The sequence below is a fragment of the Prunus avium genome, chromosome 6, assembly GCF_965620075.1.
Source record: "Prunus avium chromosome 6, drPruAviu1.hap1.1, whole genome shotgun sequence".
Lineage (NCBI taxonomy): Eukaryota > Viridiplantae > Streptophyta > Magnoliopsida > Rosales > Rosaceae > Prunus > Prunus avium.
The window spans coordinates 4,243,402-4,257,897 of NC_142289.1; the positions used below are offsets into that span (position 1 = coordinate 4,243,402).

General features: G+C 37.3%; 4 protein-coding genes across 6 annotated transcripts; 2 read left to right on the forward strand and 2 right to left on the reverse strand.

Annotated features, from left to right (window-relative positions):
* Positions 1–665: 665 nt before the first annotated feature.
* Positions 666–3,278, reverse strand: STN8 (Protein kinase superfamily protein). 2 transcript variants are annotated; one of them, XM_021976361.2, is made up of 5 exons: positions 2,620–3,276; positions 2,339–2,512; positions 1,783–2,187; positions 1,099–1,462; positions 666–979 (listed from the first exon to the last, which is right to left on the reverse strand). In XM_021976361.2, exons 1-4 carry the CDS (start codon positions 3,199–3,201, stop codon positions 1,115–1,117), a joined length of 1,509 nt encoding a protein of 502 aa, XP_021832053.1. In that variant the 5' UTR covers positions 3,202–3,276; the 3' UTR covers positions 666–979; positions 1,099–1,114. The 2 variants fall into 2 exon arrangements, with proteins under 2 accessions (XP_021832053.1, XP_088111176.1); XM_088255050.1 differs by lacking the exon at positions 666–979 and having other exon boundaries at positions 1,018–1,462; positions 2,620–3,278.
* A 374-nt stretch (positions 3,279–3,652) lies between these two features.
* On the reverse strand, positions 3,653–7,747 carry LOC110771982 (serine/threonine-protein kinase AtPK2/AtPK19). 2 transcript variants are annotated; one of them, XM_021976349.2, is made up of 7 exons: positions 7,590–7,747; positions 5,691–6,653; positions 5,387–5,469; positions 5,177–5,297; positions 4,911–5,084; positions 4,326–4,430; positions 3,653–4,185 (listed from the first exon to the last, which is right to left on the reverse strand). In XM_021976349.2, exons 2-7 carry the CDS (start codon positions 6,369–6,371, stop codon positions 3,883–3,885), a joined length of 1,467 nt encoding a protein of 488 aa, XP_021832041.1. In that variant the 5' UTR covers positions 6,372–6,653; positions 7,590–7,747; the 3' UTR covers positions 3,653–3,882. The 2 variants fall into 2 exon arrangements, with proteins under 2 accessions (XP_021832041.1, XP_088111177.1); XM_088255051.1 differs by lacking the exon at positions 7,590–7,747 and adding an exon at positions 7,506–7,571.
* A 1,984-nt stretch (positions 7,748–9,731) lies between these two features.
* Positions 9,732–12,193, forward strand: LOC110771998 (uncharacterized). Its single transcript, XM_021976366.2, has 7 exons — positions 9,732–10,393; positions 10,524–10,604; positions 10,703–10,777; positions 11,086–11,130; positions 11,213–11,302; positions 11,478–11,579; positions 11,863–12,193. The coding sequence occupies exons 1-7, from the start codon at positions 9,764–9,766 to the stop codon at positions 12,037–12,039; spliced, it is 1,200 nt and encodes a 399-aa protein (XP_021832058.1). The 5' UTR covers positions 9,732–9,763; the 3' UTR covers positions 12,040–12,193.
* Positions 12,194–12,710: 517 nt separating this feature from the next.
* LOC110771997 (myelin transcription factor) lies at positions 12,711–13,833 on the forward strand. Its single transcript, XM_021976364.2, has 3 exons — positions 12,711–13,286; positions 13,378–13,452; positions 13,582–13,833. Exons 1-3 carry the CDS (start codon positions 12,861–12,863, stop codon positions 13,687–13,689), a joined length of 609 nt encoding a protein of 202 aa, XP_021832056.1. The 5' UTR covers positions 12,711–12,860; the 3' UTR covers positions 13,690–13,833.
* The last annotated feature ends 663 nt before the right edge of the window (positions 13,834–14,496 follow it).

The following is a 14,496-nucleotide window of genomic DNA, read 5'->3' on the forward strand; positions in this document are numbered from 1 at the left end:
ATATTTTTTTTATTTTATATTTTCTTTTATTTTCTTTTTAATTAAAAATAAATCAACACTAAAATGTAATAAAACAATAATTTAATTTGACCTATCGAGTGGAGTGTAAAGTTGTGTAAGATGTCAAATTGCCACATCAGTCATCAAATTTAAATGTGATGTTTGGTATTTGACATCTCCCTTGGAGATACTCTTAGTGTTAAAGATGACCTTACACGTGTTGGACGGAAAGTTAAGAGCCCAAAGTAAAATAAAGGTGGTTGATGTGCCAGCTATTTAGAGCCAATATAATCAAAGTCTGACATTAGAATTGAGTATTAGTTTCATATATTTGTTGGAAGTATGAAGTTTTTCCTTGGAGAGTTCTTAGATTTTCTCATTTACCAGTGTTTTTCGATTTTCTCCTCTACAAGTGTTTTTTCGATTCTCTGAATGCTATACGGCTGGTAAAGTCGATAAAAATTTTCACAAAAAAAAAAGTCGGTAAAAGTAAAGTTTTTTTCATTGGTCCACGTGTCATGTTGTCATTGGGTTATTAATTAGTTGCCGGATTGATGATGGGGCAATTGGTTAGGATTAGGCGGGAAAGTCTAATATTGATCACGTGCTAAATATGTTGAAAGCTCTTACAAATTGAAATTTTTGTCAACCCAAAGTAGTCTGCAGAAGAAATGGACTTGCAAGATTTGTAATATTTGTAAACCTTTTATGAACCAATGTAGATCACAAAAAAAAAGATTTTGTTACAAGATTAATAGTAATTATTAACAAAGTGGGGTCGAACCTCCTCTGCTATAAATTAATATCATCGGCAACGAAAAACATTTATAAAATTGGTAATCTCTTGTATTGCATCCACAGTCCACTGGCCTGTTAAATTGGAAGCAAACCCCCTAGGTCACCCGGTGCAAAAATGGCAAAGACCATGAACTAGCAGGCAAAGGCTTGCATGTTTGTGAGTCTCTCCATTCTTGAGATGCTATAACAAAAAAGAAAAGGGAAAGAAAAAGTTAACAGTTCCTCACAAGTCAAAAGAAAATACTTGAGCAAAATCTTCTCTATGGTTGGACAACGAAACAAACTTTATTATATACTTACATCTTGAAGCAGCTCACTATTTGATAAAACTTAATTTTGAAAGAACTGCAGCTGCCTGGTCACCAGCTAACAAGAAATAAGGATGCCTCAGAGCAGCTGCAGCTGATAAACGCCCCCTTCTAAGGGAACCTCTCTCTGAAACAAGCTTTGTGGCCAGATCCCACCCTCTACCCGAATCGAGATCAAGAAGTGACAAGTCAGGCCTCAACCGAGTATAGTCCCTCCATTTATTCAAGTCATACTTAACTGTTTTTATTTCTGAATTGAAATTCTTTAACCCTGCTGAAGACCTTAAGGATGGTACTGCCATTTGCAATAGTATAATTCCAGCAGAGTACATATCAAAGAGGTCAGGACTGTTCAGCTGCAACAATAATTTCAAAGTCTGATTCATCTAGCAAACAAATTTTGTATGCTTTAAAACAAGAATTCAAGCATAAGAGTACCCCCCAAGGTAAATCAAGTTCACAAGGCCTATAAACAGATTAGTTTATGATCTGATCCCCATGCTTTTTCTCATCCAAATTTGAACATTTAAACAATGCAGGCATCATTTTAACTTTACCAACTGAAACTGAATGCAGATCTAACAGTCATTATAATGCTATATCCATATACCTCCAGTAAAGCAGCGGAATTTTGATATGCTTGACATCGCATATAAAAGGGTTGAAACTGTATTACCTGCCAAACAATTGGAGAAAGAAATGCAGCAATGGGCTCTGGAGGAGGAACTGGCGTTTCCTCTGGGAGCACATATAGTTCAGGAGGACAAAAGTCAGGATCTAGCAGGGTACGGTCTGGTACATAGTTCTTTCCAATTCTGAGGTCTGTGGCTGCCCCAAAGTCTATGAGCTTGATTTGTCCCCTTCTTGTCACTACTAAGTTTGCTGGCTTTACGTCCCGGTGAACAATGCCTGTGTCATGGATTTTCTTGAGCGAAGTAATAATTTGACGCATTATTTGCTTGATGATCAATGCACTGCGTTTGACAGAGTCTACATCTTGCAAGACACGTCTGAACATGACAGACTCCAAGTTAAAAGGGAATTTCCTATCTTTCATGTAATCGGCAAGAGTTTGGTTTCCCTGTCACATGAACATCCCGACAATTAGTGTGATGAAGGCGTCAAAGACACATATAATTATAGCATTGAGTTCTTAAACACCATATATAACATAAACGTGGGATTTGAAGCTTTAGATTTTTGAATGAATGATCCTAAAATGGTTTTAGTACCTCGAATTTCCAAACAAGCCACTTTCCACCCTTTGTAAATTGAGAACTTGTTTTATCAGCAACAAAACTTCCCAGGAACGCAGCACATGTTTCAGGTGCTGCTCTAGACAACCTGTAATTGAACCACTCCTCGAATTCGCCACATTCTTCAGCCCCTTGAACTCCAATCTTCACCTGCATATTTCCATAACTAAAAGATCAGATTAATCTCTCTACACATCACAGAAACACTGATAAACAAGTAAAGGGTCAATCAAAATGCACGAAATCTACAGTGCTACCTTCTTGAGGATGACCTTCTCCTTGAACCTCTCATCCAACTGTGGAGCTCTACCCCTCCCTCTTTTCTGCACCGTCTCTTCAACATTAACATTCTTTGGAACAACCGCACCAGAATAAACAACTCCAAAAGACCCTTCTCCCAACTTGTCCCCAATCACAAAATCAGTCCTCTTCAACCTTCTCCTTCCAATCAAACTATCCAAACCCAATTGCAGAGGAGCAAGAAGGTATGCATCAATGGCACCTATGAGAATACCTGGTCTTGCAGTTAAGTATATCCATGTAATCCCCGCAAAAATCAGGAAACCCCACTTCTGTGTTTCTGAGAGTTCCTCTGTAGCTGTTTGAAACTGCATGTAACCATATTGAAAAGGAGGAAATTGGTCCAAATGGAGAGTCGTCTCCAAAACATTTCCAGGGATATTGTCACCAAAGAATGCATTGCATCTATGAGGGTGGCTTTTGAATTGGGTTGTGAAGAAGCAAAGATGGTCAGGTGAAGTGGGTTTTAAAGGAGAGAAGCATGTAGGGTTAGGATTGTGTTTAAGTGTTGTTAGACTTGGAGAGGGCAGATAAGCCATGGTTGTAGTCGTTATGGAGGTTATGTTGTGAACTATGAACTTTTTGTTTTGTGGGAGAGAACCAGCAGGAGTGTCAGCAAAGGCTGGCATTTTGACACGCGTCCCTTGCTTTATCCACATGTGAAATTTCCCTTCCCCAAATGCACTTTCCTAAGTTTTTAAATCGGATTTTCAACCAAAAATAAAGTTTTTAAATGAGATTTTTTTTTTAATTGGAGGACCTTTCCTATTGAGAGGGGCGATAGCATACTGAACCACACACACTATACGGATGCTAAAACTCAAACCCAGGACCTTGCCTGAGGGAGTAAATACTCCGAACCACTGCACTAGTGAGTCCTTTGCTTTAAATGAGATTTATTATTTATACCTTAGGGAACTAAAATTAATTTAAAATGTGAATTAGCAAGAGAGCATTACATACGGGAAAATTACCAAAATCTGTCACAAATTAAAATTAAAATGTGGATATATTAATACTTATTTCAGCAAAAGGCATACAAGCTTCAGAGTTCAGCATATGCATCTGCAAAGGTTTTAAGATTGTGTAGTCTCAAGAGAACACTGCTAAGATAAACCTCTCTTGGCTACTGCTTTTTTCAAGCAACTTACAGAGTTTCATCATTAAGAATGCAAGAAGGAAAACAGAGCTCGAAAACTTGCATCTTGGGGCAACACATGCTAGTACATGTGGCTATCCTTCTTAAGAAAAGAGGCCACAGGCCTAACATAACTGAAGCCGGTGAAGGGGTTTCCAGCAGCATTCGGGCTAGCAGCTGGAGAATCCACAACTGACATGTCAGTCCAGCACTTATCGAAATTGGCAATGCACTGCTTCCCAGAAACTTGAGGACGAAAGCTTGGTTGGATTTCCCGAGCATCTAATCTTTTCCAATTTATTGGCTTAAACCATTTGTGGCGTTTGATTTCCTCACACCCCAAAGGCCCACTACCAAGGCGGTGGCTTGCATCCTTCTGTAGCAGCTGAAAACATAACCAAGTTAAGTGAGTTCTCTCATAGTTAACTAAAAACATGAACTGAGGAAGGCTCGAAACAGACACTCAGGTTCAACATTGCCTATTTCCTACTACCCAAGATAAAAACAAGCACAAAGATTATATACCCCTTTCAACAGAGAATGTGCTTCACTGGACAGAAAGGATGGCAACTTGATCTTTTCCTTAACTATCTTCTGCTGAATTTTCTCCCTGTTCCCAGTAAAAGGAGGCTGCAGAAGCAAGAGCAAAGAAAAATGTTTCACGTTACATGATATAAATAAATGTTCCAACTTCTAGGGTCCTTAAACACTATGGAATTCTCTTTAAATGCATGTCTGTGTGTGAGTCACCTAATCAAAAAACAGATAATACTTTTATTTATTTCTCTTTTCTCTTTTGAAAAGAAGAAATATATATATTTTTTACTGAAGAAGAAGAAGAAGATGTCCAACAAAAAAAGCGCATACAGACTATATTACAACAGCATAAAAAGAACACTCGGATCACCTCCTAACAATATTAAATTCAACAAACACCGGCTTTCCAATATGCTAATTTTAATATCTACATGTATTATATGCATATAATGATTGTTGACTGCACATTCAGTTAGAATTTGACTTAACCATCAAGAAATTCTTGCTCTCAATCACATCTGTATATTTATATATCATCTCAATCTACACGAACAAAATGAATAAATCACAAACCTTTCCAGTTAGCATCTCAAACAATAGGACTCCCACACTCCACCAGTCTGCAGCCTTATTGTGGCCCTTTCCAAGAACTATTTCGGGTGGCATGTATTCAACAGTTCCACACATAGAATTAGATCTCGTATTCTCTTCAAGTTGCTTCGCTAGACCAAAATCAGTCAACATGGCCTGTTTAATAAATCAGTGATCATGATGTCAGTTACAATTCATTGGGAGCAATTAATCAGAACAATACTCAACAGAGGGAGATGGAGAGGTACATGGCCATCTGTGTCCAATAGGATATTTTCAGGTTTAAGATCCCTATGCATTATTCCATTTGCATGGAGGTGAGAAACCGCAGAAACAATCTCAGCAGCATATATTCGAGCCAGCTCCTCTCTGGAAAGGAGAAAAACTTAAGTATTAAGTGTCTAAATATTTGAGCTCAGAAAATAACACAAAATATTGGAAGTTGAAACCAAAGGTACCTAAATAGACCTTGGTGATAGAGCTGAAAGAAAAGGTGACCACCATTAACAAAATCCAGCACGAGATATAGTCTATATTTGGTCTGCATAACAAAATAAATTAAGTTAGTACTCTAGTCATCATCAAGAAAGTCACCAAATCAGCACATTGAGTTGAAATATATTGCTCCACAGTATCTTTTGAAGATAAAGTTCCAATTGCATAAGACATTTTTTGGGGACATGGATGCTCATAATACTCAAAAAGAAAGCCACACCAGAAAAGGAAAATTGGAATTAACTTCCAGGGTCAGGCAGGAATTACCTGAAATGAGTATCTAAGCTGGATAATGAATGGATGATCAATTTTTGTTAGAATATTCCTCTCAGCTTTCATGTATTCAGCATGATTCTTCTCCATGATCTTGTCCTTCCGCATGACCTTCATTGCATAAATTTCTGATGTCCCTTTCTTCCTCACCTGGTATACTTTTGCAAATGCACCCTGCCCAACAACCTTCAAAACCTCAAAATCTTCAATGCCTACACTCTCGATCTTCATGGAGATTTCCTCATCATTTTCAAGAGTCTTTTCAGTGACACCATCATCAATTAAAGGTTCTTGAAATTCTTTGATGGTATCTCCATTGACACACTCTACCAGTTCCACTGAATCTTCCATGTCACTTATAGTCAGTTTGCTGAGCTTCAATGATTGGCTTACAAACGATGAGGGACCAACCAAAGAATGTGATCGGTTATGAATTACCACTGGATTATCATAAATAAGCTCAGTGGCATCTTCGACGGCGGCAGAATTAGCCGAATCACCATAATTCACTTCTACAGAGGCCTGAACTGGTAGAGGGCCAAAAACATCATCGAAATCAAGCTCCACGTGATCTGAAACTACAGCATCCATTGTAACCGTAGGAAAAAGCAACTGTGTCTGAATTGGTTTGCACATGCGGGCCTTGGTCAAGCTAGGTAGCTGAGAGGAAACCATTTTTCAAGTATGGAGCAGGGATGCTAACTTCAGGTAGATACTGGAATTGATCCCTGCTATGGATTTATCTACCCAAAAGTCTCAAAGGCCAGTGCTCCAGAAGGACTCCTGTCAATTGCCTTAACCAAGAGGAAACTCACGAATGCAAAAGGAGTTCCTTGGAATTTTGGCAATAAACAGAACAAAATCCAGATAAAGAAGGGGTTGTTTCTGTTTCCCGACTTACAGGAAAACACGGATACTTCAGTAGTTCTTGAATTCATGAAGATTAAGCTATCAGATCTGAGTTCAAGACCAAATACAAGGATTAGTTAGTGTTGTGAGACAAAAAACAACTCGGAAACAAATATGCTTCTCTAGTATGATATCACGATCTTCACAACAAAATTTAAGTAAAAGAAACAAACTGAAATAGAGACATTCATAGAAAAGAATCCAAAAGTCAACTATGATGTTAATTTAACCTGTGTTATTATGTAAATGAGGTGAAGCAGAACTCTTTCACTGGTAACGAGTTTGAACATGTAAAGCCAAGTATAAATTTGAGTGAAAGTCCATTGGTTAAGACTTGGGATCACTTCATTGGGAAAGTTCAATTTTTCTGCAAAACTTTTTGAAAATTCCTATATTATCCTAAGAAAATCCCTTTACTTAATTGTTCCCTCCAAAATTAATTTCCCTCCATAACCCAAATTTTGATTTGGGAAGAGTTAGGGGAATCACAAACGCTTAACTTGATTGGAGGAAAAGTTTAGGGAGGACTCGAGATGCCCTTTTATCAGAACAAAAGCTAATGCATAAAAAAAATACATAAGACGAACAAAAACTAATGCGCAAAGCAAAACACATTACAGTAAAAAAGCATAATTGGAGATCCTACAAAGCCCAAAATTGTGAAACGGAGATAGGAGAAGGCAAAGCTTTTAGATTTCAGGCGAAGGTTGTATAGCCCGCCATAGTCAGGACAAAACGAAAGCAATTCATCTTAACTATGACTAGATCTCAAAACAGCTCAGCAGCAATTCGTTGATTTCTTTGTAATGATATAAACATAAAGTAATGCAAAGAACGAAACTTTAGATCTAAAACCAGATTGTTCAGGCTAAAAACTAGACTTTCTGTTATTTTTCCTACCGTTTTTCGGTGACCAAACAGAAACGGAACTCCAACTATGACGAAAAGAAAATGGAGAGAAGATTAGGAGGACAGATTGCTTACCTGGGAAGGGTGCAGACGGAGCCGAGGGACAAAGCGGAAGAGGAAAGAAGGATTTTTGGAACGTCTCTTTTTCACGAATCCTCAAGCGTAGGGGTCGCCTCGCCGCTTATATTTTACCAGCCAATTCTTTTGGTTCTCCGAATGTTGACGCTGACACGTGGTGGGACATTATTGGACGATGGACGAGTTGCCAATTTGCATATGATTCTACTTTTTAAAGGTACTTGAACCTAAATTGGGAATATGCTTTTCCCGGATTGGTTTGTACTTTGGTCTTTGCACGCCAACTTTTTTTTTTTTTTTTTTTTTTTTTTTTTTTGGTGAAAACCAAGGTATCCCCGCGCGATTGCGGGGACTAACCCTCGAGGTACTGTCGGGCGCAAAGCAGGGACCTCTCCCAACAAAGTCTGCTCTATTCGCAAGCGCCTGGGATCGAACCCAGGACCTCTTGTTTAAAGGATCCAAGCCCCTTCCACTTGGACCAACTCCTGTTGGTTGCACACCAACTTTGCCAATGCGTTTACGATTGGTTTTCATTTTATTTAAAAAAAAACTTATTTTGTTACCTTATTATATAGAAATATATGGATTATATTCTTATTTATATGTATAAACAATTTTAATAATGTATTTAAAGATTAAAGAATAAAATAATAACTACAAATAGCATCCTATCTACATCCAAAAAATCCTATCATCTTTCCTTTTTAATCATTAAAATAATAATAATAATAATAACAACCTCTCAATATTTTTATTTTTTTTTGTCTGAACCACGAGGTGGTCCTAGATGGGCCCCAACTATGGGTGGCACCTTTAAGCCTTAACCACAATCCAGACTAATCCCCGCTCACACCGAGTCGGCCCGTAAGGGGTAAAGTGCTAGCCAAAGTGGTGACTCCGAACCTCTCAATATTTTTCAAGCTAGGTGTGATGCATCTTTATGTTTTAACCTTCATGTGTAATGCTAATTAGAGCAAATTTGATGGCTTATGTGCAAATTTGACAATTTGGAAAAAATTTAACTCAACCCGAAATATCAAATATCATATTATTTTATTATATTTTAAAAAACAAACGGAGCTCATATGATGCTTAAAGTTTTAAAAGAGAATAAATTATAGTAGAGCAACTTTAACCTTAAATTTTTGTCATTTTATGTCCATGTGATAATTTAACATATCGGTTCGAGATGCTTTTATTAGTTATTAAATTAACATTTTTCGTACTAATTATTGGCCAATCATTAAATATGCAAAGATTATATATTAGCCACCTCCTAGAGATGAATAAAATATACACAATATTACATATGCACTCCAAAAAGGGGTGTCTTCTTGAACTTCTATATGCACAAAATACGAGTGGAGTATGAATATATCAATTAAAATGTTAAAAAAGTGATCAATTCATTCAATTTGGTCGGCTTCAATGAATTTTTAATTTTTTTTTTTTTAAAAAAAAGACATTTTGGATTAACAGATGAATTTCTCAATGAAAATACAGTTTAATTCAAATTGGTTTTAAACATTGATCTTGTATGCATTAATAGTTTGAAACATTATATGATATAAAAAAATATAAAGCATTTGACCAAAGTTGTATTTTGGTACCACCTTGTATGTGGAAAACATTTTGTATCTCCATTTTCAATCTTCATTCATATCCTACTTTATCTTTTTATATATACAAAAAAAAATTGGATAATCCAAGTAGATTAAGGACTCGTTTGGGAGTGATTATGTATATATTAGAATAACTTTTGGAAAGAAACAACTTCCACGTACTTCTCTATATAATCACTCTAGTGATTCTAGGGATAAGCACATTTCATATGTTTCTTCATAAAATTAATTAAAATCAGTTAAAATGATTATTTGGAGAAGTGATTTTCCATAAAAATTATTATTGGCATCTCCAAAATCACTCACAAACGATGCCTAATTAGTTGAATTATATGTCTAATTGAATTGAAACCTAATCCTAATTTGATTCCAAATTTTTTTTTTTGTTTTTGCAAAAGTAATTTATAATTAATTCAACACTAGTTTTGAACTCATGTCTACAAAAACACAACAAACGACTTGTCGTTTACTTACAGTTACAAACGACTTCGTCTTCAATCAACAACTAATTCCGTTGGTTGAGAGACTGTCGAGTATTTTGAGTAAACCATGTGTGACTGTCTTCCCTCCAGCCCCCTATCCTTTACTGTCACAAAATTTCGACAATTAGGGTTTTGCAGAACCAATCAGAGACCCCAGAGCCCACCACATCCTTACTTTTACATCCCAAATTGTTTGAAGCTATCAAATTTCACAAATTTAGACATAACAGGTCTTAGAAATGGTAGGTCTTTGGTCCTCTGCAGAAGAGCGAGCGAGAATCCCTCAGAGGATTTTGGGTTTGGCGCTGAATTAGGGTTTAAGGAGAAAAGGGAAAACCTTTTCGACCTCGAAGCAAAACCAAGCGATGCGGCAAAGAAAAATGGGATTGATCCCAGTAAGGAAGGTAATGCTTCATTGGGTTCAGATTTTCTGCAATCGGAGGATGAGCTAGGGGATGAGAAGCAAAGTACAAAGCCTGATGAGAGCTTAGAAAATGAGAATTGGGTTCGAATGGAGGGTGCAGATGGTGATGGGCTGGAAAAGGAGGAGGGGTTGAAGCAAATTGATGGAAAAGTTGGGCTGAGAAAAGGGAGGCAGGTGATGAGGAGGTCCAATATTCTTGCAAAGCAAGTGATCAGCATCCGAAGTGCTCTCAGCTTGGGATTTGTTTCACAGCTTTGGGTCAACACCAACTCTGTAAGTATTAAACTATCAATTATCATTTTGTATGATAAAAAGTCGTTAGCTTGATCAAGTTGTTGCCAATTTGTGAGGGAAAAAAAAATTGCTTGCTTTAATAAGTTAAACATATAAATTCTTTCTTCAGTGGATGGTAATGTTTGTAGAAGTGAAGCGAAACTTGCTTTCTGGGGAATCTGAACGTTTTCTCCTCGATGATATTACTCAGGTACATTTTGCTTGACACATGTGTATATTTCTTGATTGTATTTATAAGTACATTATCCTCCTACATATAAAAGGTATTCAATTTGTGATTGTTTGCAGGTTGGTGATGTTGTGCTTGTGGAGGACGAGGGTGTGATTGAGAATGAATTTAAAATAGCTGGACTGGAAACATTGGTATGTTCATTCGTCTCTTATATATAGCCAAACTGTATTTGCTTGCTTAGAATATTTTTATTGTCCCTTGGTTTAGGGGTACTCATCGCTGTGTTCGGTTTCTGCATGAGTTGATTTTTAGCTTCTGATTTAGGTAAATGTGGTGCGTTAGTTTGTTTTACTACATTCTAAATGTTAGGACAATATCCTAATTACCCTTCCCAAGAGGGCCAAGGCTCTGCTTATGATCACTATATAAAGGTTCTTGGTGTATTTTGTTCTATAACTTTTAGTATCCACATTTTACTATTAAGTTGTGATTTTGCTAGGTAGGATACCAAGTTGTAACACCGGGTCGACGAACTATGGGGAAGGTGAGTCTCTTTAATATTCCAGCTTCTTGTACCCATTGACCTACGTTTTTATCTTCTAACTTGTTTCATGATGCATTTCTAGGTTCGAGGATACAGTTTTAACATCAATTCAGGGGCTGTGGAATCACTTGAGCTTGATTCATTTGGGATTTCCATTATCCCATCGAGTTTGGTAGGTGTAGAGAAAATAGTGCACATCAATGCTGCAAAGGCTGAATATTTGAAAATTCCTTTCATTTTAATTAGAAGGACTTGCATGTCAAGGGATTTTTCTGATATATTCTGTGTTTTCCGAACAACATTCTACTTGCACAAATTCTAATTCCATCGGCTTTCTACAATTTCAGGTGAGTACTTATGCTTTGTTTGTTGAAGATGTGCTGGAAGTTGTATCTGATGCTGTCATTGTGCATGAAGCTGCAGCTTCGCGCATACACAGGCTGACCAAGGTACTCTCTTTTTCTTCACTATAAAACCAGTCCACCAGTCATGATTTGGAGTTTGCTTTATTTGTTACTAATTTTTTTTTCTGCCTGATATCGAAACTTTACTTAGCACCGTGGATAACCTTTTTAGTATCATTGGCTGTTGTCTCAAATCTGATAAAACGCCTTCTATCTTCACTAGACTAAGGTGCTTGAAATTATTAAGAGGGTATCAAAAGTAATGCATGTAAGCAACATAAGCTTACAATGGGAATCATGTGACCATTTCTGGTTATCTGTAAAACAGGGTTTCTTGGACAGCCAAAATGTTGCGACGTCCATCGATGAGCTTGATGAATATTCCGATTTCGAAAGACCTGCACGATCGGACAAGCATACAAGAAGAAGCTTTGGCAACCAGAAGTTCAATTCCAGGAAAACAAAGAACAATGATGATTGGGACCTCCCAATGGATTACTTCTGATCCTGGCGGTTTTGTTACCTTTTTGTAGATAATATACATAAGATTGGCCTAGGTTTCACTACTGTAATGCATTCATATGTAAAATATAAGCTTGAAAATTGTGTGAATAGCTTCCAACATAAATGTCATGTTGCTTAAATTGTTCATCTTTTAATCCAACCTACAAATAGTCGTTTTGATCTCAAGTAATTCATTGGAACAAGAAAAGGATATTCAACTTTATCAGCAAAACGGATTGAAGGCGGTGGACCAGTCAAACGCACTGTTTGACTCTTGAAATCCGTGACATGGATAGAGAAGAAAACCTTAATTAGGGCAAACTGCTCTCTCTGCTACTGCCTAAAAGCACTTTCTCATACTTTCAGATGTTCAAATTACATTACCCTCCATATTACCTGTTCAAAATTACCGCCTTTATCCTTCACCGTCGAACCAAACGAAGCTTCAAATATTGTGTTTGCGTCCCCGTAATTTCTCGTCGTTTCCGAAGCGAACAGAATAACAATGATCTGTCGTTTACCGATAGGATGTAACTAATGAAGAGGGGCCCCACCCATGAGCGTGTCGGATGTATTAATTGGCACGCAATCATTTCCTGAAAATAATAATAAAGAATTAAATAAACGAAGTTGGAATCTGAAGCTTATTTATAAATAAACCTGTACGCAAAATTGTAGCCGTTAGCACTTAGCGCCTCTCCACTTTCAAATTCAAACAGCTCTCTTTCTCAACTCCCTCTTCTTTATCTCTAGCAGATAACAACTCAATTGCTGCCGAGCATCTTTCAGAGAGAGAAAGAGAGAGAGAGGGAGAGTAAAGATATGCAAGCGCTACAATCTCCCGTCACCGGAGACCAGCTTCTCCGGCCAAAAAGCGGCAGGAAGCCTCTCCAGCCGAGGAACACTCCGGCGACTCCGGTGAACTCCAATCTTACAAAACTCAAGCCGGTGCAGAAATGGATAGGCGTTGACGATGATTCGAACAAGGAGAACCGTCCGATCTACGCGACTCCGATGAATATGATCGAGCCGATCGACGCGTCCCTGGCGGAGGAGCTGAGCGCCATCAGGAAGAAGATGGAGAGGCTGAGATTGGACAGGGAGAGAACGGAGAAGATGCTCAAGGAAAGGGATTTGGTAATGGAGATGCAGATGAAGGAGCTCGAGAGCAGAGGCCAGATTCAGAAGATACTTGAGATCGAGCTTGATAGGATTTACCGGCTGAACCAGCTCCATACTCGATCAATTGTAAGCTCCGATTGCATTTACTTCATATGAATTTCATTTTCTTTTTATGTTTCATTTGTATGGATTTATTAATTTGAGTCTTTTGGAACAGAGAGTGTCTCCGATACGATCGCTGAGAGAGAAGGAGCAACAAAAGAAGGCCACTGAAATTGAATCGACATCGCAGGTAAATCACATTTCCAATATTTCCTTCATCAGATTTGAAGTCGTGGTTTTGAAATTGACTGAAAGATGTATTGTTTTCTTTTAGCTAGAACATTAATTAATTAATTATTATTACTATTCGGTTGATCAGGAAGTGACAGCTGAAGATATGGAAGAATCGGTGGATGAAAACACACCACAGAAGCTGAGTTCTGCTTCGTCCAATTCCGAAATCGTTACAGAGAAGACTGACAAGTGATACTTCTATAAAGTTCTGCTTTATGGAATTTTTTTTTTCCTTTTTATTTTGAATTTTGCCCCAAAGTCTTGTGGTGGCATTTGAAGAATTTTGAGAAAGAGAATAATATCATATATAATACCTCATTATGTTTGAAATGTTAAATCGCAGTTCATTGTTCAAATATTTTATACTTTCCGAGTTTGACAAAAAAGCCTAGCCATATGCTTTAGCTCCACATATTGTTCAAAGAAAATTAGTTCTACATAATGAATTCATTGCGCTCCAAATACCAAATGTTGCACGATCGTGACACTAACCTATGCTTAATTAAAACCTTTTATGGGTTGCATGCTCAAATTTAATACAGTATCATAACATACGATCCAAATTGTAAGTCACACGAGCATTGGTGTAGCCAATTAAGGCCCTAGGGTCACTTGACCCTTCTCAAAATTTTGAAAACCTCATATTTATCTATGTTATCCAACAGGGGCGGAGCTATTCTTAGGCCTGAGATGGCCTGGGCCCCTCCACCATCTTCTCACCTCTTTGAATGTATAAAGAGTATAGTATAGATTGCACAAAAAATCTCATAATTTTAAGCTTGTGGCCCCTCTAAATATTAAGCTCTACCTTCGCCACTGTTATCCAAGTTGTTTTATTGTTATACTTATTGTTGACCCTTCTCGTAAATGTAAAATGTCTATAATGAATATGAATATCATTTATATTTGTTCTCATATCTTCATATGTCATTTATATGTATGTGCCATAGATTTTATTTGATTTTCTCATTTTATCTAAAATAAACGTTTGATACTCTTT